General features: G+C 43.5%; 1 protein-coding gene across 1 annotated transcript in view; it reads right to left on the reverse strand.

Annotated features, from left to right (window-relative positions):
- Positions 1-1,022: 1,022 nt before the first annotated feature.
- LOC124623156 (myrosinase 1-like) overlaps positions 1,023-23,447 on the reverse strand; it is a 61,806-nt gene continuing 39,381 nt past the window's right edge. The window contains exons 6-11 of the mRNA XM_047148947.1: positions 19,028-19,122; positions 18,773-18,920; positions 16,654-16,796; positions 13,595-13,732; positions 6,964-7,070; positions 1,023-1,173 (exon numbers count right to left, since the gene is read on the reverse strand). Of these exons, the coding sequence (XP_047004903.1) occupies positions 1,023-1,173; positions 6,964-7,070; positions 13,595-13,732; positions 16,654-16,796; positions 18,773-18,920; positions 19,028-19,122 (782 nt within the window). The remainder of the gene's footprint in view (positions 1,174-6,963; positions 7,071-13,594; positions 13,733-16,653; positions 16,797-18,772; positions 18,921-19,027; positions 19,123-23,447) is intronic.

Here is a 23,447-nt window from a genome sequence, read left to right on the forward strand (position 1 = left end):
GGTAGGGTAGTGATACTTTGCCACAGTCATTCTTTGTTACGCTAACTGTCGTATCGAAGAAAATTTCAAAAATAATTTGTACGGTAGGCCCTGATTTCAACGTTGTTTGACAATTGTTTCACGACAAACGCCAATCCTCCGTTCCATATATTTGGGTGTTCAACATCGGTTGCATACCAGGTGTGTAGTGAGGGAGAAATGATCACTCCACGTACTACTCTCACTTTATGATTGAACATGTCAAACGCTACATGGTTAGAAAATGTGCGAGAAGATTTATACTAGAAGATACTTGAAACTATCACGGTAAACCGAAGTGACAGACTGGCTTCTACAACTTGTAGTATAGACCCCTTCTACTATAGCTCATTGTAGCGAAAGTCATGGTCGAATGGTGTAGCTGGACACTGAGAAACTTCTTCTCTTGAACTGCAGCTCCTGCATTCCATCACAGACTTGTATATAGTATTTCGAAGAAAAATCCTGGAGCACAAATCTGTGAGGACGAAGTAACGCAAACCTGTGATCTACTTGGAGGATATGAAATTTCGGGAATACGTTTGTCACAACTTGAAACTGCCATCAAGAAGTATGCTGCTTAGCTGTAGCAAATGGAAAGTGTGAAGAATGTCGTGAGTACTCAGTTACGGGCTGGGAATCCAAATGCTACATGTCCAATGTTCTGAGTTCAGAAAGTGAAAAAAAAAAAATCCATCGTCAGGATTCGAAGTCAGTAATGTATGACAGATACACTTGAACATGAATCAGGAAAATTTAAAGGGAAAGATGGCAGAATATTCAACTGCTTTAAGGCATTTTATCATTTTACTGCAGGCAGGAGTGTTGTATGTTGTAAAGTAGTTGCAAGTAACCATGTAGAGGAAGTAGTGTTATTGCTTAGTACCTGTTGTTGTGCTGAATGTGGACGGGTTGTGGTGCATAAAACTACACAGCATGATGTCTGTCAGAATGCAAAATTTATTTGGCACTTGAGCTCCACGGATAATATATGCACATGGAAACTAAGATGGTGGCGTGGTGTCGGCATTCTGGAAGTCCTCCCACGGCACGGCCTTGTTCTTGTAGATGTCTGCGATGACTTTCGCCGAAGCTTTCTGAGTCCTGGGTCTTTCTGGATCGTCGTAGTCCACGGAGTGCAGTCCGAACTTCTGTCTGTGGAAAAGTGCTGCGCCTTATGCAGTGCTTATTGCGTACCTCAACTAAAAACATGGTAGCGAATCACGGACTTTAAAAGTTGTAACCATCCAACAACATCGGGTTACACATGTTGGGAATTACTCACAGAACAGAAAATCAGTTTGGGAACAAACTGGAGGAGAAGGTGTAATTACTGCCAGAATGAAAATTAAATTGAGCTAGATGGGAGAAGTAGCGAGGTGCAAGTGTGATAGGTGGACGACAGAGGTTCTGTGCGGGATTCCATATCTACTTCATCTACATCTACATTTACGTCTATACCGTCCACTGTAATTAGTCTGGTCGTATCTTCGTTGCCCCTACGCAAATGATATGTAGGCGTTTGTAGTATATTCCTAGATTCGTCACCTATGCAATTACTTGAAACTTTTTCGCTTTTTCAGGATAGCGGCTTCTATCTACAAGCGCCTTAGCTTCTTCAGCATCACTTTTTTGTATACGTTCAGCGCCCTCTGTTAGTCTTATATGGCACAAGTCCCTTACACCTGATCAGTATTTTACGGTGGGTCGTACAAGTGTTAGAAACTAGCCTCCTTAGTAGACTCATTGTGTTTTCCCGCTGCCCAGAGCGAACGAACTGAAGTTTACCCCCTGCTTTACCTACAATAGAGCCTATGCAAAAAAAAAAAATGGTTTAAATGGCTCTGAGCACTATGGGACTTATCTTCTGAGGTCATCAGTCCACTATAACTTAGAACTACTTAAACCTAACTAACCTAAGGACATCACACACATCCATGCCCGAGGCAGGATTCGAACCTACGACCGTAGCCGTCGCGCGGTTCCAGACTGTAGCGCCTAGAACCGCTCGGCCACCCCGGCTGGCGAGCCTATGCAACCATTCTATTTCATGTCCCTACAAATTATTACACGCAAGTGTTTGTATAAGTTGACTGCTTCCAAATGAAGGTCAATAATATTTTTGTCAGAGGATACTACACAGTTTTGAATTTTGTGAAGTGCGAAATTTCACATTTCTGAACATTTAAAGACAGCTATAGATCTTCGCACCACTTTGAAATTTTATCAAAATCTATCTTATTATTTGTGCAGCCTCTTTTTTCAGATAGTGCTTAACTAAAGGTAACTGAAAACATGAGAAAATATAAAAACAAGTGGGGACCTGACAAGGAAAAATAACTACAAAGTTGATCCAGCAAGGAAGTACCGTTTCGAAATTTATAAATTTCATTACGAAACAATCTATACACCTTAAACTGCTTTTCGACATATTCACCATGCGAATTAAGGTGCGAGCGCTATCTTGGCAGCAATCGCTACCGACCCGCTTTGCAGAATTCGGGCGCCTAGGGCGTGAATCAGATTTGGACATTTACCTGGACATCATCATCACTTCCAAAGTGCTGGCTGGCAATAAATTTCATGAGATGAGAAGACAAATGGAAGTCGGACAGAGCTGGGTCCCGGCTGTAAAGAAGTCGACAGAATTGTTCCCAGCGAGAGGAATCAACCAGCGTCATCGTTACGAGGTGGGTATACGAATTGTCCTTCCCGAACACAATACCACAAATAGGTAAGTTGTCCATGTCCTCTGTTCCACCACGCGCCATAATTTTTTCAGTCCCTCACAGATAACTGCAGCGTTGCTTGTTACGCTTCTTTCCATCCAGTCCACTAATGAAATTCCTTGACAGTCCCACAACATGGTGCACATGATTTTTCTTGAAGAAAAACTCTGCTTTGCTTCCTAGGGTTTCGGGGAACCGGTATACCGCCATTCCAGTGGCTACCATTTCGTTTCTGGTGTCTTGTGACAAATTCGTGTCTCATCAACTGTGACAATCCTTTTCAAAACATCACTTCCGTTTGTAGCGCAACGCTGCAAAAACTCCAAGGCTGCTCCGTTACCTCTTTGAACGTCAGTTTTCACTACCCATCGCAAAGACAACATTTTGTAGTGCAAATGTTAAGTCACAGTAACGTTTAATAAAGCCAGTGAAATGTTTTGAAGATGCATTCACAAATCAGAAGTCTTAACCGTTATGTTGCAACGAACTTGCTTGTCGATGCAGCGAACCAATTCTTCTGTAATCAACGACGGGCACCCCACTGCGTCCCTCATCGTGGATATTCTTGGTTCTTTCGTTAAGCATCCTAACGAAAACTCGCACTATACCTTCACCTCTCACGTGCTTTTCGTAAATTAGACGGATCTACCGATAAATGTTACAAGATCTAACTTTCTCGCATTCAGAAACTTGATAATGCCTCTCAATTCACAGCTGGCGGGCCGATCTCTTCTTTCAAACATGATCACTGACAAATAATGATTTCAGGCGTTATCATAATAAAATAAAATACGAGAGTTGTCCAGAAAGTACCGAACGGTCGCTAAATGGAAACCACAGTCAAACTCAGAAACATTTTATTTGCAATAGTTAGCTACACTTGAAGAAATAAAAACTTTAATATTCGCCGATGACATTATAATTCTGTCAGAGACAGCAAAGGACTTGGAAGAGCAGCTGAACGGAATGGAAAGTGCCTTGAAAGGAGGATATAAGATGAACATCAACAAAAGCAAAACGAGGATAATGGAATGTAGTCGAATTAAGTCGGATGATGGTGAGGGAAATAGTTTAGGAAATGAGACACTTAAAGTAGTAAATGAGTTTTGCTATTTGGGGAGCAAAATAACTCACGATGGTCGAAGTAGAGAGGATATAAAATGTAGACTAGCAATGGCAAGGGAAGCATTTCTGAAGAAGAGAAATTTGTTAACATCGAGTATAGCTTTAAGTGCCAGGAAGTAGTTTCTGAAAGTATTTGTATCGAGTGTAGCCATGTATGGAAGTGAAACATGGACGATAGTTAGTTTGGACAAGAAGAGAATAGAAGCTTTCGAAATGTGGTGCTACAGAAGAATGCTGAAGATTAGATGGATAGACCACACAACTAATGAGGAGGTATTGAATAGAATTGGAGAGAAGAAGCATGAAGGGATCACCAGTTTAGTATTGGAGGGCAGCGTGGTGGGTAAAAATGGTAGAGGGAGACCAAGAAATGAATACGCTAAGAAGATTCAGAAGGATGTAGGCAGCAGTACGTACTGGGAGATGAAGCAGCTTGCGCACGATAGAGTAGCATGGAGAGCTGCATCAAGCCAGTCTCAGGACTGAAGACCACAACAATAACAGCTACACTTTCCCTGTACTTCTCTACATAGTCGCCGCTCCGACTTAGACATTTCTCGGGCCGTTATACCAAATTTCCAACAACATCGTCGTAGAAGGCAGCTGTCTGTGCTTTCTAATAATTCTCTACACTTGTCTATAGCGCTCAGCCTGCTCCCAAGTATTGTCTTCTTATCCAGCGTTTCATGTGAACAGAGATAATAGTCAGGAGGAGCCAATTAGGGCTGTGTTGTGAGTGATCGAACACTTCCCACCGGAAAGGCTGCAGGAGCGCCTTCACTTCCCCTGCAGAGTGCGGCTGAGAATTGCCATGAAGAAGGAAGTGCGTGGCAGTTGTGTTAGGCGGGCTGCATTCATTAAGGCGAAACCTCTCAGCGGGCCCTCCTAGACATAGTTGTTCTAGGCACCTTTACTCGCTCACAGTGCGCTCACAACTGAAAAGAGCGTCTTGATGCGATCGACGGTCATACTGGAGACACTACCAAACACATCTGTGCAAAGCTTCGTCGGGTTTTCACTGTGGTGTCCATTTCGCGACGGATTGGAACTTATTTTCTGGACAACCCTCATTGCTAAGCTACTTCGTTATCAAGTTCAAGGATGTAAATGCCCATTTGCGACAAACGTGAAGTCAGACGGGCGGGAGACATGCGCAAACACTACTTACTTTCTGGATCAGCTCTGTATGTGGCAGGATCATAGTTGCATATCGCCGCCAATCGTAATTCACAGAAATTTGCTAGCTGTGGACGTTAAACGGGTCATGGTGTATGTAGGTAGTGCAACACAGAATGGTCATTGATTTTGGAGAAAAATTGCAGTAATACACACGACAGGGAAAAAAATCGCAACACCAAACAATAATTAATGTACAGTAATGAAATTTAGGGAATACACTATATAGTGCAAGCTCACAGATTAATGTAAGGGCGAGATATGACACAGCAAATGTAAAATGCTGGCACAGTAACAAGCTCTGTAGACGCCAGAATGTTGAATGTTAGCCAGCAAACGTGCATGCACTGTGTTGTACAGGTGCCGAGTGTCAGTTAGTGCGATGTAATTCCATGCCTGTTGCATTCGGTCAGTCAATACACGGACTGTTAATGCTGTTTGTGGATGATGCTGGAGTTCTTGTCTGTTGAAATCACATGTGTGCTCGATTGGAGACAGGTATGGTGATCGAGCAGGCCAAGGAAACATGTTGAGACTCTGTAAAGCATGATGGGTTACAACAGCGGTATGTGAACGAGCGTTATCCTGCTGGAAAACACGCCCGGTAATTCTATTCATGAATGGCAGCACAACAGGGCGAATCACCAGATTGATCTATTTGTTGTTAGTGTGTGGGATAGTGCTCCTGCTGTCATACGAAATCGCACCCCAGACCAAAACTCCAGGTGCAGGTCCACTGTGTCTAGCATGCAGACAGGATGGTTGCAGGCACTCGACTGGCTCTCTCTAACCAACACACGGTCACGACTGCCACTGAGGCAGAGAGAGATTTCATCATAAAACACAACAGACCTCCACCCTGCCCTCCAGTGACCTTTCACTTGACACCACTCAAGTCGAAAATGACGGTGGTTTGGTATCAGTGGTAAGCACGCTATAGGGCGTGTGGCTCGGAACTGTCCTTCAAGTAATCGATTCACAATAGGTCGTTGTGTCACTGTGATACCAACTGCTAATCAAATCGCTGCTGCAGACGCAGTACGATGCGCCAGAACCATACGCCGAAAACGATTGTCTTCCCATTCGGTAGCGTCACTTGACCGTCCGGAGCCCAGTCTTCTTGAGACCGTACAGTTTCTTGACCACCGCTGCCAGCAATGATGTACAGTGGCTACTTTCCTGCCAAGTCTCTCTATAGTATCGCAGAACGAACATTCATATTTTCGTAACCCTATTAAACGACATCGTTCAAAATCAGTACGGTATTAATAATGGCGTCTTTGTCGCCTTAAAGGCAACCTTGAATAACATGAACTCACTACATCCAATCTCAATGGTAACTAACGCTCACGACCGTTACAGCAAACCTGATTTGCATTCTCAAGCTGGCGCTACTAACGCCACTCTTATGAGACTTTCGTGAAATCTGAACAGACATCATCTTTCAGTTGTAGAAACACGCCTAGTAACGTTCGTTTATGTCGCTCAACTCCTTCTTACTGCGGCGATTTTTTTCCGCAAGTAAGTTTGAGCAACAACACGAAAAAACAGCTGTAATTTCCTGATCTCAACAGTTAATAAGAGATTAAGAAATGTTTCTTAAATCTGACAGAAATACGAGATAGAATATTATGGACATCAGTGCAAGAGCTTTTTGCTGAGGTGCTCCTATAAGTTGCAATTGGAAACAGGTAGTGCAGTAACAGTAACAGTGGAATGATGGTGAGACAGTGCACTGGTAGTAGTGTATCCGTCACTTCTGGCAAGGGGAAATAAAGGAGATAACGCCAGGAACATTTTGCAGTGCACATTTCAGTGCTGCACAGAAATCTAAATAGCCAAAGTGCTGCACTTATCTGCTATGAGGTTTCATCTAGCTCTGCATTCTTAGATCGTTATTATCGACAATACTCACGAGTAGCCATATATCCACTCCAGGTTGTCGATGAGACTCCAGTGCGTGTAGCCAATCATTGGAACACCATCCTCGTTGATGGCGCGCAAGATAGCTGATATGTAGCCCTGCAACAAACAAGAGAGTCATTGTGATGTCATAAAGAATCACTGTCTACATCTGGAGAGATGTATTCATTTTGTTCCAGCGGTCGTGCAGTATGGATATCCGAGCGACTAGTGGAACACTGATAAAACATGTCTGGATATTACCAGAACTTACAACACGCCGAAAGTTTTTCGTTCAACGATTCCCATCAACATTCGTGATTGTGTACTTAAAAACATGTCTGGATATTACCAGAACTTACAACACGCTGAAAGTTTTTCGTTCAACGATTCCCATCAACATTCGTCATTGTGTACTTAAGCGCTCAAACTATTTAATTTGGACACTGAGGGCATAGTTATGGAGAACTGGACCGTGATTGATACAAGCCCTCAGGTATATTTGATAGTTACCTGAAGACGAAATAACTCCCCCTCATGAGTGATCTCACTGCTGAGGTCCAGAATCAAACGCTTGATGGAGGATCAGTGGTTGGAAATGTGGGACAAGAAGCGGCAATCAGTGAAGTCAATTATCCGGCCGAGGCATAGCTGCTCCTAGTCACTGACGTGTGACAAAAACTGTCTGTTTCGCTGCCCTTTGATAGATAGGTACCATTCTTAATGGGAGAAACATATGATTTAGAAACAGCAATAAGCTCTATCTTTAAAGAGCGGTTGCATTGTTTGTCATTGAGAGGGTAGTTCATTTTCTGTCTGGTGACCCGCCCTCTGTTTCTGTTAGACGATAATTTTCAAAGTTTTTCTTTGTCTAATCGACGGTTTTTTGTGATATTCGCAAGAAAATACTTAATATGTTTTTCAGTATGGGATTAATTTTCAGCACCATTTTGTGGAGCTTTCGTCTTGAAACCTTTGTCTTGCTGTTCGCCTCCTTTTTCTCTTTCTTTTGGTCGTCTGACAACCTCATCACCGCGGACCAATTCATTTTCTTCTGTATTTTTTTTTTAATCCCTATGCGCCATTATTTCATTCTCATAGTTTGAAACCTTCTTCTCCCTTGTGGCCATGTTGTTTCGGTTCTGTGTCTAATTGTGTTCTGGAAACGTAAGCCAATCTCGGTGTTGGATTTGAATGTCACCCTAGTGAAAAATCTCTGTTTCCTGTATTTCCCTTTTTGTCCGCCCCTGGTAGATGAGCGATCAGCCCGACGGAATGTCATACCTAACGGCCCGGGCTCGATTCGAGTCCGCTCAGGGACTAGGTGTTGTGTTGTTCTTATCATCATCACACGCAGGTCGCCGACGTGGCGTCAACTCGAAAGACTTGCACCAGGCGAACAGTCTACCCGACGGGAGGCCCTAGCCACAAGGCATTTCCATTTCCCTTTTCTCAAAATCCCACTGTAAGCTCGGATACAGAGTACTTTTGTTCTCTTGTTCACAAGAAACTGTATAATCTATTGCATCAGTCTCCCGTGATCTGTTCTAAGGACGCATCCTTTTCCTGACGGTGTGCAAAACCCTCACTATCGTGGTACTCAGTCGTCGGTTTGCTTGTATTCTCTAGTTAACGTCCTCTGTTCTTCGAGGTCCCATCTTTTTTCTGAGAATCCTTCGTTCTACAAGATCTAGCTTCCTAAGCAGTCCTCTTCTTACGATGGTAAGACTCTCCTCCATGCACAAGCCTCAGGGTCATTCACTGACTGGTAATATCTTAATTTTGTGTTTATCGAAATAGTCTTCTTCTTACGCTTAATGATCGCCCTTTTTAATTGTTCTAAGCTGTTATCAAGCAATATTAACTTAAATTTATGTGTGTCTTAAGCCCAAAGAACCATTAAAATTGACAGACTATATTAACTGCCTCAAAAAAGAAGACGGCCCTACGTCTGTAATAAATAATGCCATACAGAGGAGCCTTAAACAATGGTTGGCTAGCAGGTTATTTCCTATAAACACGGCGCCACTATTGAGTTTACTGTAGTTTCTAGCACATGTTACCGATACCTGTACAGTCATTTATAAAGTGGCAGACAGGAAAAAGTAACAGAATATGGCACAAAGTCACCCGAAATATTAACGTTTTCCGTTTTATTTCATAGCATATTAAACTATGTAGTCTCATCTGCTTCCATTTCTTATGGAAGCTGTCGATCATCCCAAAGATTCTCTGAGATCATACGTAACTTATATATTTCCTTGAAATACGTCAATTCAATGCAAATAATTTATCTTTTTCGTACTACACATTTGCTAGCTATATCTAATACTTTGCATTTGTTACTATCTCCTGCGTTCACTGTTTATGTATCACACGTACTTGCTGTACACAGCGTAGTCCTGCAGCGTCATATAAAATCCATGTTAAGTGCATTCGGTTCGCATATGAACTTTTTTTTGTCAGCAATCTTCTGACTGGTTTGATGCGGCTTGCAACGAATTCCTGGCCAGAGTCAACGATTCCATCTCAGAGTAGAAATTGCAACCAGCGTCCTCAGTTATTTGCTGGATGTATTCTAATATCTGTCTTCCTCTACAGTTTTTATCCATTGTATCCATTGACAAACACTTAAGAATTAAATTTTGGATTGAATTTACCGTTTTAAAAAATATATCGTTGCAGAATCACATTGTATGAACTTGAAATATCTTAGTTATGAGATTTTATTCTACCTTCTGGATCTCTCGTTCCTCAGAAAACACGTAACTGAACAACGTAACAGAACACTACCTACAGAAAGTTGTACCAGTTGATTTTCGAGCTCTACAATATCCCACTGTTGTCTGTAAATGACAGTTTTATCATTTATGGGTCTGTCTTTATATTTTCTGCACGTCCATTCAATCTCTGTTTTTGTTGCTAGACATTTTTGGGGCAGAATATTCTGGTTTTTAACATTTTGAGCATTTTTTCTCCTTCTGTATGCATAACTTTCGTTTCTCTTACACTATGTGATCAAAAGTGTCTGGACACCCCCAAAAACATACGTTTTTCATATTAGGTGCATTGTGCTGCCACCTACTGCCTGGTACTCCGTATCAGCGACCTCAGTAGTCATTAGACATCGTGAAATACCAGAATGGGGCGCTCCGCGAAACTCACGTACTTCGAATGTGGTCAGGTGGTTCGGTGTCACTTGTGTCATACGTCTGAACGCGAGATTTTCCACACTCCTAAACATCCCTAGCTCCACTGTTTCCAATTGGATAGTGAAGTGGAAACGTTGAAGGGACACGTACAGCACAAAAGTGTACAGGCCGCCTTGTCTGTTGACTGACAGAGACTGCCGACAGTTGAAGAGGGTCGTAATGTGTAATAGGCAAACGTCTATACAGACCATCACACGGGAATTCCAAACTACATCAGGATCCACTGCAAGTACTATGACAGTTAGGCGGGAGGTGAGAAGACGGACTTCATCGTCGAGCGGCTGCTCATAAGCCACACATCACGCCGGTAAATGCCAAACGACGCCTCGCTTGGTGTAAGGAGCGTATACATTGCACGACTGAACAGTAGAAAAACGTTGTTTGGCGATCTGATGGCAGGGTGTGGGTATGGCGAATGCCCAGTGAACGTCATCTGCCAGCGTGTGTAGTGCCAGCTGTGAAATTCGGAGGCGGCGGTGTTATGGTGTGGTCGTTTTTTTCATGGAGGGGGCTTGCACCCCTTGTTCTGCGTGGCACTATCACAGCACAAGCCTACATGGATGTTTTAAGCGCATTCTTGATTTCCACTGTTGAAGAGCAATTCGGGGATGGCGATTGCATCTTTCAACACGATCGAGCACCCGTTTATAATATACGGCCTGTGGCGGAGTGGTTACACGACAATAACATCCCTGTAATGGATTGGTCTGCACAGAGGCCTGACCTGAATCCTACAGAACTTCTTTGGGATGTTTTGGAACGTGCCAGGCATCACCGACCGACGTCGATACCTCTCCTTGGTGCAGCATTCCGTGAAGAATGGGCTGCCATTCCCCAAGAAACCTTCCAGCACCTGATTGAACGTATGCCTGCGAGAGTGGAAGCTGCCATCAAGGCTAAGGGTGGACCAACGCCGTATTGAATTCCAGCATTACCGGTGGAGGGAGTCAGGAACTTGTAAGTCATTTTCAGTCAGGTGTCCAGATACTTTTGATCACATAATGTACATCGATTTTCATTCCATAAGCATCCCGGAATGCTGTATTTTTTCCCATCATGGCTTTGAGCTCTTATCCATTTTTCTCTGAGGGGATCATGTTGTCTTCAGATATACAACATCAAACTAACTAACTTTCAGTTGCTGTCCCTTTGTACTTTATCATTACCTGCTTGTCTTACACCATAAACACATTCTGAAAGGAGTGGAAAACAGGTTTCAGCTTTGTCTTACACTTTTGCCCAATTCTAGCAAACTGGAATCTTGCGCCTTCATTCTGACTACTGTCTTTCGTTTTAAGCACAGAGAACTAATCATAGTAAGTCCTCTGTCTTTCTAATCCACTCTAATTTTGCTCGTAATGTTTGCAAGTTTCTCCCGTCCATGTCTTCGAAATCAGTGACTAGCTTTATAAAACAATTTTAATTTTATAAATCAACAGTCTCAGTTGTAGAGATTACCTAGATTTACCTAGGTTTCAGTCGGGATAACTCAACCTTCTTCAGAATAAAAGTAACTACCGTTTGTCCATAGAGGACACTGTCAAGCTAAAACTAAAAATCCATAAATTATCGTCAGACTGTAAAAACTTATTTGAAACTTCCTCGGCCCCATTTCGCGACCGCGATGCGGCAGCCACGAGTGCTGTACTCGAACTGATTTTTAAAATTAAAATTAATATTTATACAGTTGCTGACAGGCCCGCGGAATGTTGTAAATGTTTATAAAACACCTTAAGGGCCTTCTCCTTCTTAGCAAGTATAGGGGGTTCACGCAAATGCGGAAACACCACAAGCAAACCACATTATAATGGCTAATACGGTGTAGGAAACCCGTTTGGATTCAAAACAGCTTCCAGTCGTCTCAGAATGGAGAATTGTAGGTCCTGTACTGTTTCCAAGTGAAACCATGCAAAATAGTGGCAAACTCAGGTATGGATGATGGATGTGGTTATCGATTATGCACCACTGTCTCCAAAATAGACCAAAAAGGCTCAATAGTAGTGAGACCTGGTGACTGCTGTGACCAGGGCAGATTTCTCATCATGCTTACAAAACCAGTCCTGGACCATGCGGACGATGTGAACAGCGGCCCTTTCGCCTTGGAACACAGCAGCACAATCAGGGAACAAACGCTGTACCGTGGAATGGACCTGATCAGCCAGATTGGTCACATTCCTTGGCAGAATGCTACCTTGCAGAGTAACCACGGGGTCCATGGAATACCACGTTAATCATTTCCGAACCTCTGCCATGTTTCTCTATTTGGGCCTAAATTCTTCCAGATATTGAAAACAGTATGAAACAACACTCACCCGACCAAACGATTCTCTCCAGTTTTAATGGCTTCGGCACGACGGTTTCCAATGGCAGGCATTTGCATCTCTGATGACTGGTTTTAGAATTCCAGCACGCTCTGCAGTTCCGTGCCTATGGAGCTCTCTTCGTGCTGTTTCGATGATGAGAGGGTTCGCGAAAGCAACATTTAGTTCTGCAGTGATTTTCGCAGCTGTCGTCCTCTTTATTTTTCGTCACATTCCTCTTCAATGACCTATTCGTCACGATCGCGTTATGAGTTAGCGGACGACGTTTTTCCGCCCTATGATATTTACGATATTGCAGTGCCTGTGTTATTCCGAATTACAGTGTAAAGTTTCCCAACTTGCCCTATATAAATCTTCGATTCGGTGTGTCTTGAATCACCAAAGACATTGATCCCTTGGTTACTGAAGACCCCAGAATTCGTGCACCAACAATATCCCAACGTTCGAATTCAGTTAGCTGAGACATAACGCACTGACAACTACACAGGACGCTGTTCGACTGACACTTGCGATGTATTGAGGACGCTGCACGGGTGACTCACGTGGCAGAATGCAGCAGGGCAATCTGCAGCCCAGGCCAGCATCTGTACCAACGTTCAAGCATGACTTTTTTCGTGGAGTTTCCATGTTTTCTCCCAAGCTCCGTTTCTCACTTAGATCCATGTCAGTCCCATTGCATCTCTTGTCATTAGCTAAGGAAAGCTACATGGTTCAGAAACTAGATTCTCCGTTCTTTTGTTCCTTTGTCCTAGGTGATATAACGTTATTTGTGCTATGGTTACCATGTTTCCTAATCATTTCTTTCATTTGAGTGTGATCATTCCAGTTACCAAGAACTTCGCCTTGGGCCATTCAACTGCGCCAGATTTACTTTCATAGCGTTATTACTTCTTTTAGTAGTTCTTCATACAAGGGTTCAAGTGCTGCACACAATAAATGTCAGTAGTCGGGACGAATTCTCCGTGGTACCGTGTCTGTCTTGCATCTTTCGTTGACACTATCCTTCTAAATTCTTAACTTCTTTTGTTTGTCTGAGCTGCCTAGTCTGTAACTGACGTCGAAAATAGGACGAGAATGTTGACTGACTCCTGTGGAGAGCATCCACACTCACCCTGAGGTAGTGAACGCGGCCTGTGTCGTTGAGTATGCCAGGAGGGTCCACCCAGCCGTTCTCCGTGACGAAGATGGGGTAACCAGGGTATGACTTGTGCACCCAGTTGAGGAGCTTACGAAGTCCCCATGGAACGTCCTGAAACAAAGGAGGCACCGCTCACTCACAGAGCCTTTATAAAGATGACAAACGAATTACTCCTGAAAGAACATTTATTTATTTAATTAATTATTTACTTGCTTAACCTGATCTGCTTAGGGCCATCTGGCCCCCTCTTAAATAGGACGAGGGATTGACATATACAGTACCTATTTACATAATTGTTAGCTAAGAAATAACTATTGTAATATGACAAATAGTATTAAAATCATTTGAGTGCCTGAAGTGGAGCAGTGAATAAATTATACTATGGATTAATAAAGTTAATACTGACAGTATTTGCACTGCTGCAGTTACTGCCACTAACAGTGCCAATAATAATAATAATAACAATGATATTAATAATGACATTAATAACAATAATGGTAGTGTTACATATAAGAAGAATTTATGGGTGTACAAAATAGATGTTTACTGATATTGTAACTTCTGGGAAAAGGAAATTTAAAAAGACTACATGGGCTAAGAATACTGGGAAATGAGGAAGATCACGTTAGAAAGAGGGGTGTATAAGAGTAATGGGTGCACACAAGGACAGTGGCAACCCTTATTGCCCCTTCAGTAGATATGTCATTAAGTGTCTTCTGAGCCTGGAAACGTTATTTAGTTCTCTAATATAACGCAGGAAGTCATTCCTTCCTCCTACTGACAAGGAATTCAAGAAGGTGGTTGAACGATGGAGCGGCACAGAAATGATTTTGCTCTGATAGGAACACGTGATTCTGTCGTGTTGTTCAGGCAAGAGCGTCAAGTTCGAGAAGGTAGGCAAGGGAAAGTATTCATTGATAAGAGTAAAGAAGACAGAGGTTATGGAAATCTCTGAGACTGTCTGCACGCAGCCAGGAAAGCTGTGCAAATGTTGGTGTAAAATGAACAAAGAGTCGAACAACACAATTTAATGAACATAACCTATTCCAGGCGCCTTTATCTTTCCTAAGCAAGACATGGCAGGATAATATCAATAATGGGAAGTATAATCGTTTGTACAAGTTTCTTCGTCAGGTCATGAGTGAAGAGCTTTTTACATTTTTGTGGGACATGGAGAGATGCTGATGCCTTCTAGCACGTTGCAGTTACGTGCTGAGTCCAATTTAGGTTTTCATCTATTATTATTTTTAGACTCTTTGCTGAAGGAAAGAAGATGATATTTGCCCCATTTAGGGTTAAAAATGGTGGGGTTTCCAGATGCTTTGGGCTAATGAGCCTATAATTACCAACCAGTAACGATTGGTTTTTGCATGGGCTAAGTTTTAACTCTATAGACTGCATAAATTTTGATGGTTCACACAGGTTAGTACTGAGATTCTCGATATCTGTCTTCAGGTTTATTGGTTTTGCATTTAGATACAACTGGAGGTCACCAACGTACAGGTGGAATTTGCAGTAGGACAATACTGATGATAAATTATTTATGTACAATAAAAAGAGTGTAGGACCTAGTACCGAGCCCTGTGGGACGTCTCATACTGCCTACTTCCATTGTGACTTTATAGGATCGGACATGACGCATTGCTGGTGAGTCGTCAGGTGTGAACGAAGCCATTACACAGCACTTAGCGACAACTTCCGGCTGTTGAGTTTAGCAAGTAAAATGTCATAGTCTACAGCGTCAGGCTTTGCTGAACACTAAGAAGAACATGATAGTTGCCTCCTCTGCATTTATGGCAACATTTACATCATCTGTTACCTTCATTAAGACATATGCTATGCTGCGATGTTTATGGAAGCGTGATAATTATTGGTCCAGTACTTTGTTTGTAGTTAGGTAGTTTCTTAGATGGTTGTGGATCCAGCTACACCTACCTATGTCCCTTGTGCAACCCCTACAGAAAAAATGAAGAGGACTTTTTTGTAGGAAACCAATGAAGTCAAATTTTGTACTGGGATACATTTTCGCTAGAGGCTCGTATGTTCGAATTATTCAGAAAAATTGTTTTTCTTGAATGATAGCTTCTTGATTGCACCTCCTTCATTCTTCTACAGAAAGACGATTTTTAGTAAGTTACCACAAAAATTCAAAAATCTTAGCAGTAATCCAAGCATTTTCAACTCGAAAGTGAAAAGCTTACTCATGAGTCACTCCTGCTCTGATAAAGAGTTCCTAGAAAAATTAAGCTAATTCCTGTGTTACATTATTGACCGTGTTTATATAAACTTACAGCTTGTTGTCTTTTTAGGATTCATAAATGTTTTATTTTATCTGTTATTATATCTACATCTACATCTACTTCTCGTACGTAGATACTCCTCAAGTCATCGTTGTTATCACTTCTTCGAATGAAGCAATTGTATAACTATTGAATTCACGATACTCAGTGATTTATGGCGCTGTACGACAAGTTCGTTTATTTGGATAGATGCGTATGGGGTCTGCAGACGGCATAATGAATTGCTAAAGCTGGTAGCCCTACAATAAAACAAAACAATATTTTAAAGCATACGGCTGTTGGCGAATTTTATTGACACTGACAATTACATGACGTTCTCCGTTTATGTGGGAGAAAGGAATAGAAAACATCATTCAGTCTATTTCTTGCGCCTCAGTTGCAAGTTCAGATGAAATAATCCGTTTTAGGAATAGTATGTAGTGAGCTACGGTTTTTTTCTGGAAAATTCTCGCGAGTTCGTCATGAAAATCATGTCATGGACGGACATCCCAGGTGCAAATATATGAGTAGTGTGATTTACTTTGTTTGGGGATTCCTTTGCAGATATGACTATGAGAGTGTGATTACTGTTCGTACGACGAGTAGGAACAAGCTGAAGTAGCGACACATTTGAAGAAATTTCATACTGGATGGATTACTGTATAGAAAATTTACGTTTGTCACCAAGCATTATCTTTATAATGGAAACACCAACTTCTTGGGTTGCGAGAAACCCGGGCCTACGGTACTCACTGAGATCCAGTAGTTGGTATTGTAGCCTTCAATGGTGGAGGTGACGACACCTGCGTCATATGTCTTGGAAGGCACCACGCCGCTGCTTCCAGAGGTTATCAGAGATGTTGTGTAGTGGTTGAGTCCGAAGAAGTCAGATGTACCTGTGGAAAATAGAGGTATGCAGTTGATTATAGGTCTCCAGCAAGTAGGGAGGACTTAACTTTTCAGTGACATACCTTATAAGATCAGGCAGCCTGTCATAGAGTGAAACACGTGTCAGCGAGAATATCTTGTCCTGCTAGGACTAGGGATGGATGATATTTAAAACAACTAAACTGCCTGACAAAAATGGTGAAGCACTCAGAAAGGTAGGCGGAAATGGAATGGAAGTTCACGGGCTGAGAGGATGTATGATGGCCGGCCGTTGCAGCCGAGCGGTTCTAGGCGCTTCAGCTACGGCCGCAGGTTCGAATCCTGCCTTGGGCATGGATGTGTGTGATGTCCTTAGGTTATTTAGCTTTAAGTAGTTCTAGGGGACTGATGACCTCAGATGTTAAGTCCCATAGTGCTCAGAGGCATTTGAACATTTGATATATGATGTTATTTCAGTGATTACAGACTCGAGTCAAATTTACTAAGCGCACTTATCAATCTCTGGCGCGAATGCATACGCTAAATGGATTGGAAATGCTGCATACAACAGGTCTATCCTCATCTGAGGCAAACTGCCATGACTGCTGTAACCGGTCCTTGATATTCTGGACACTGACACTGGACAGGCATGACGTCCGAGCTGGTCTCACACTTGCTCCGTTGGGGAAAATTCTGATGATCTTGCTGGCCACGTGATTATTTCAACTTCAAGCCGGGAGTTCACAGACACCTGACACATGTGGACGATTTTTGTGCTGTTGAGAAGTGGTACCGTGACATTGTCACCTGAATAGCACGATCTAAGGACGCAGGATGTCGTTGATGTACCGCCGTGACATCAGAGTGCCATCAGTCATGACCAGATGTGACCAGGGTCATGGCTGATGGCTCCCCACACCGCGACTCTCCAAAATATTGGAATAATGGGGCCTCTTCTGGGGTCACCACCATCCTCGTCAACGATAGTCAGCACGAGTGATGAACAACCACATTTCATTGCTAATACAATGTGACAACATTCATCAGCAGTCCACGCTTCCTTGTCAAGGCACCTCTCCAAACGCAGCCGTTTGTGTTGGGGTGCTAACAGCAGCCTACACATGCGACGATAACTCCCTACTCCAGCTGCTGTTAATCTCCAACCAGTGGTGTGGCATGACAAAGGATGTTACAGGGCTGGGGAGTAGGGGCTACGATGTGTTTGGGGCACAACACGGTGGTGGTCAGACGCGGTCGATTGCAACCTTGACGATGAGTAGTCCTGCTCTCATGCCCTCAGATATCCGGTCACTGTCACATCCGAATGCCCCACAAATCTCGATACTGCACTAGTCGACCAGCTGGCCAAATGTAGACTCAAAATGAGAACGCTACCAAACTCTGTCATGTGCTGACAAACGTGTCTCTCACGTGTAAGCGGCAGTTATGTATCCTTCACAGTGATCAGTCAACATCTGGCGCAGTTCACGTCCATTATATACCCTACCAGACATGGTAACAACAGTAAAAGCGAACCACACTAAGGCACTCTGGTGGCCGTTTTACCTGTCACAGAGATTCTCAACTCTAATGATTTACAAACCACCGATGATGCATACATATAGGAACTTCTACTGACATCCGATCATGTCCTCAGGCTACTTCACCTTTTTGTCAAGCAGTGCAATTAATAATCTTTGGGAACTTATTATATAGTTGGAGCAGGAACGTTGTAAACTAGTATTCAAAATTAATTGTTTAGATCATCCGTAGCTGCGACACTTTTTGTTTTATGCCATGTGATAGTTATACTGCTAACATCTGCAATGATTCTTTCTAAGTTTCTTCTGCAGTGCTGTTTCTCTTGTGGGTAACAATACCTATCACTCCCTTTCTGCAAGTGTCTTTTGGTAAGGTTGACATGTGAAAAATGCCAGTATTCTGCAGGATGTGCTAGTGTAGACAGAAGCCTTGAGAAGTGTCCTGTGTCTCTGTGCTTACTCACCCCTGATGAGGAGAATCTCGGCCAAGGAGAGCGATGGCAGGCGAGACCTGGTGCGCCCTTCCTCCTTGCTGTTGGCTGCCACACGCTGCCGCACCACCTTGGGGAAGTCGCCCAGCAGCGAGAAGATGGGATTCGCCCAGAGCCCGACCTGCGAGCAAGGGGTTGTGTCACTGGAAAGTCTACAAAACTAGTGACAGGACAACAAGAGACTGGACACAGAAGCAAACACAGATAGTTTATGGTGGAACTGCTGACCTCAAACTGCAGCTGACGTTCCGAAGCATCGGCGTCCTCCGCGCTGTTGGTCAGTGGCTCGTACCAGCCTCCGTCCAGCGTGATGCCGACCTTGCCTGAAACGACAGTCTAGATCACTGGCTGCCACTACAGTACTACCATTTTGTTATGTTGTGACTTTCCTGGCCACAAATAAGAGTCGTTGCTAGGCATTTAAACACACAATATAATCTAATTGCCTAGGGACTGTTTGCTTTAATTCCAGTACATTCCATTATCTTTCCGATTTTTTTTTTTTTTTTTGTGACTAGGACAGACTGCACAGCCACTCGCTTTATGTCCCAAGACCTCTTTATACCTTGTGCTGCGAAGAGGCACTTTTACGGAATCAGCAGTTGGAGGCCTGCAGTTTGAACACACTTCAGCACATTTGTTGGATAGCTTGGATGTGCTTCAGTTGTGTTCGAATAAACGACAGTGTCTTCCAGACAGCAAAGCTACGTCGTACATTTGTTGTCCAAGCAGGTTGTCCATCAAATGTTAGAAAGTGGCTGAAGTGTTGGGCAGTCAAAGTGGCAAAGCTCTAAAGGCGTAGATGCATTCAGGAATTACGAAGGCAGTCTTTTCCCAGCCAACGTCAATTTGACAGTAACCTGTGCAAGTCAATAGCTGAAAAATACTTCGCCTTGAAACATCCCTTCAGAAAAATGAATGGTGACTGTGCTGATAAACCTCTTACGTTATTTGATTTTCAAACAGCTGAGCAGAACTGAACGTACTCACACATTTCTCTCTTTACTTATTCTGATCAACACTAAACTGACACACAATATTTTTAGCGCAATCTGACTTTCAATCATCCCTACAAAAGAATGGCCCTGACTAACAATAACCTATACCTTTCACAAGTCACCTCACAAAAATCTTCGTTACTCGAACTACTGCTATACAGCGAGCGCCACTACTGCCAGCTACATAAAAGATTCAAACTACTGAACTCACTAACTACTGATAGGCATAGTTAGTAAGTGAAAGATTTTGATAGAGAAGAAACAATGTATTTACCGTAATAATGTTCAAAAGTCATCATATATATATATATATATATATATATATATATATATATATATATATATATATACGTTCATGATATCCAGTATTACAAAATTACTCTTTCTGATGGACACACGTCCAGATCGTCCGCTCTCAAAATTCTGCCATCTCTCTCCCCACATCCACCACTGCTGGCGGCTCACCTCCAACTGCGCAACGCTGCACGCTGTTCACATCCAACTGCCCAGCACTACAATAGCAAAAATTCCTTACAATGCAAACCAACCACAGACTGCACACAGCACAGTCAGTGATTGTCATAAAGAGCGCTACTTGGCGTTACCAACTTAAAAACCTAAACAGCCTACTTACAGCCTCTTTCAAGTAGTCAAGGGTGGTCATCAATGTGTGGAAATAGATAGCCAACTTCCTTGGTAACTTTGTTCGGTCTTCAGGGGCCGAACCACTAACGCCCTGTTCAGTCCTAGTCAAAGTATACTTTTGCGAAACTTATTATGTAATCCCATCTGTTGCGTTTGGCCACTCGATCGAATCCTTCCAGCCATTTTGTTGTATCCTAGCCAGCAGCTCCAGAGACCATTGACAGACACCTGATGTGCAGCTGACTCACTGCTGGCTTGGAATCCATTGGTCTCTTGAATGTATGGACCATGGGATGATGTAATTCTTGTATTCCACTTGCTCTGCCGCCAACGGTTTTGAATTGCTAATTGAAACCACGGTGATGTAGATGTTCTGAAGTATGGAACGTCTCCACTACACAATAGCAAGCTGTAACGAGGGTCAATCCCAAATCGGAAAGCAGGATCGTCAACGATACATAACTCTTAGCACTGATGCATGTTTATTACTAATGCCAATTTACAGGTAGATCAGAGCTGAATTTATAAATGGAGTGTGCATCTATTTATACAAACATTGAAAATTGCGTAATAGTGGTATTTATACGAAATATTGACTATTCTGTAACACACAAATATTAGAAACGTAAGATATTTCAAGAACTTTTCAGAAATGATGAATACTAAATATCAAATATTTGCTGATGGTCGGGTTCTAATTGGCAACACACAGCACGTCGGCAGAGAGCGGCCTGAGCTGGCGAGGCGAGCGCATCGCTGCCGTTGCGCGCTTCGCTTACTCGGCCGTTGAGAGCTCGTGAAGAGGTTTTCTGTGCTGTGGGCGCCGCGGAGAGCAAATTGTTGTGCGTTGTTTTCACAACGCGTGCAAATTGTCGTGTTCCGCGACTCGCAGCATGGGAAAGAAGGGTGCGCAGAGGAAACCTGCCGCTACGAAGGGTCCTTCGGTTGTGCAACTCACCGAGTCTGCCGACCGTGCAAGGAACTCCCGGGAAGACGAGTCGCGGCCTGTCCCCCCTTTGTACGTCAAGTGCAAAGGCGGGTGGACAGCGCTGTTCGACGCCGTGACGAACTGCGCTCGGAACGAGGTGGTCTGCGAGTCTGTCAATACAGACTCGCTGATCGGTTTCAGGCTCTGTCTCAGGCTGATACTGATCTTCGGCCTGACATGGCTGCTTGTCCTGTTCCAGAGGTTGCCCCTCAGTCTGCAAGATCCGGGCAGTCGCAGAGGGTGGGCTTACTGGTAGTTGGGAGCTCCAACGTCAGGCGCGTAATGGGGCCCCTTAGGGAAATGGCAGCAAGAGAGGGGAAGAAAACCAATGTGCACTCCGTGTGCATACCGGGGGGAGTCATTCCAGATGTGGAAAGGGTCCTTCCGGATGCCATGAAGGGTACAGGGTGCACCCATCTGCAGGTGGTCGCTCATGTCGGCACCAATGATGTGTGTCGCTATGGATCGGAGGAAATCCTCTCTGGCTTCCGGCGGCTATCTGATTTGGTGAAGACTGCCAGTCTCGCTAGCGGGATGAAAGCAGAGCTCACCATCTGCAGCATCGTCGACAGGACTGACTGCGGACCTTTGGTACAGAGCCGAGTGGAGGGTCTGAATCAGAGGCTGAGACGGTTCTGCGACCGTGTGGGCTGCAGATTCCTCGACTTGCGCCATAGGGTGGTGGGGTTTCGGGTTCCGCTGGATAGGTCAGGAGTCCACTACACGCAACAAGCGGCTACACGGGTAGCAGGGGTTGTGTGGCGTGGGCTGGGCGGTTTTTTAGGTTAGATGGCCTTGGGCAAGTACAGAAAGGGCAACAGCCTCAACGGGTGCGGGGCAAAGTCAGGACATGCGGGGACCAAGCAGCAATCGGTATTGTAATTGTCAACTGTCGAAGCTGCGTTGGTAAAGTACCGGAACTTCAAGCGCTGATAGAAAGCACCGAAGCTGAAATCGTTATAGGTACAGAAAGCTGGCTTAAGCCAGAGATAAATTCTGCCGAAATTTTTACAAAGGTACAGACGGTGTTTAGAAAGGATAGATTGCATGCAACCGGTGGTGGAGTGTTCATCGCTGTTAGTAGTAGTTTATCCTGTAGTGAAGTAGAAGTGGATAGTTCCTGTGAATTATTATGGGTGGAGGTTACACTAAACAACCGAACTAGGTTAATAATTGGCTCCTTTTACCGACCTCCCGGCTCAGCAGCATTAGTGGCAGAACAACTGAGAGAAAATTTGGAATACATTTCACATAAATTTTCTCAGCATGTTATAGTCTTAGGTGGAGATTTCAATTTACCAGATATAGACTGGGACACTCAGATGTTTAGGACGGGTGGTAGGGACAGAGCATCGAGTGACATTATACTGAGTGCACTATCCGAAAATTACCTCGAGCAATTAAACAGAGAACCGACTCGTGGAGATAACATCTTGGACCTACTGATAACAAACAGACCCGAACTTTTCGAATCTGTATGTACAGAACAGGGAATCAGTGATCATAAGGCCGTTGCAGCATCCCTGAATATGGAAGTTAATAGGAATATAAAAAATGGGAGGAAGGTTTATCTGTTTAGCAAGAGTAATAGAAGGCAGATTTCAGACTACCTAACAGATCAAAACGAAAATTTCTGTTCCGACACTGACAATGTTGAGTGTTTATGGAGAAAGTTCAAGGCAATCGTAAAATGCGTTTTAGACAGGTACGTGCCGAGTAAAACTGTGAGGGACGGGAAAAACCCACCGTGGTACAACAACAAAGTTAGGAAACTACTGCGAAAGCAAAGAGAGCTCCACTCCAAGTTTAAACGCAGCCAAAACCTCTCAGACAAACTGAAGCTAAACGATGTCAAAGTTAGCGTAAGGAGGGCTATGCGTGAAGCGTTCATTGAATTCGAAAGTAAAATTCTATGTACCCACTTGACAGAAAATCCTAGGAAGTTCTGGTCTTACGTTAAATCAGTAAGTGGCTCGCAACAGCATATCCAGACACTACGGGATGATGATGGCATTGA

The sequence above is a fragment of the Schistocerca americana genome, chromosome 7, assembly GCF_021461395.2.
Source record: "Schistocerca americana isolate TAMUIC-IGC-003095 chromosome 7, iqSchAmer2.1, whole genome shotgun sequence".
Classification (NCBI taxonomy): domain Eukaryota; kingdom Metazoa; phylum Arthropoda; class Insecta; order Orthoptera; family Acrididae; genus Schistocerca; species Schistocerca americana.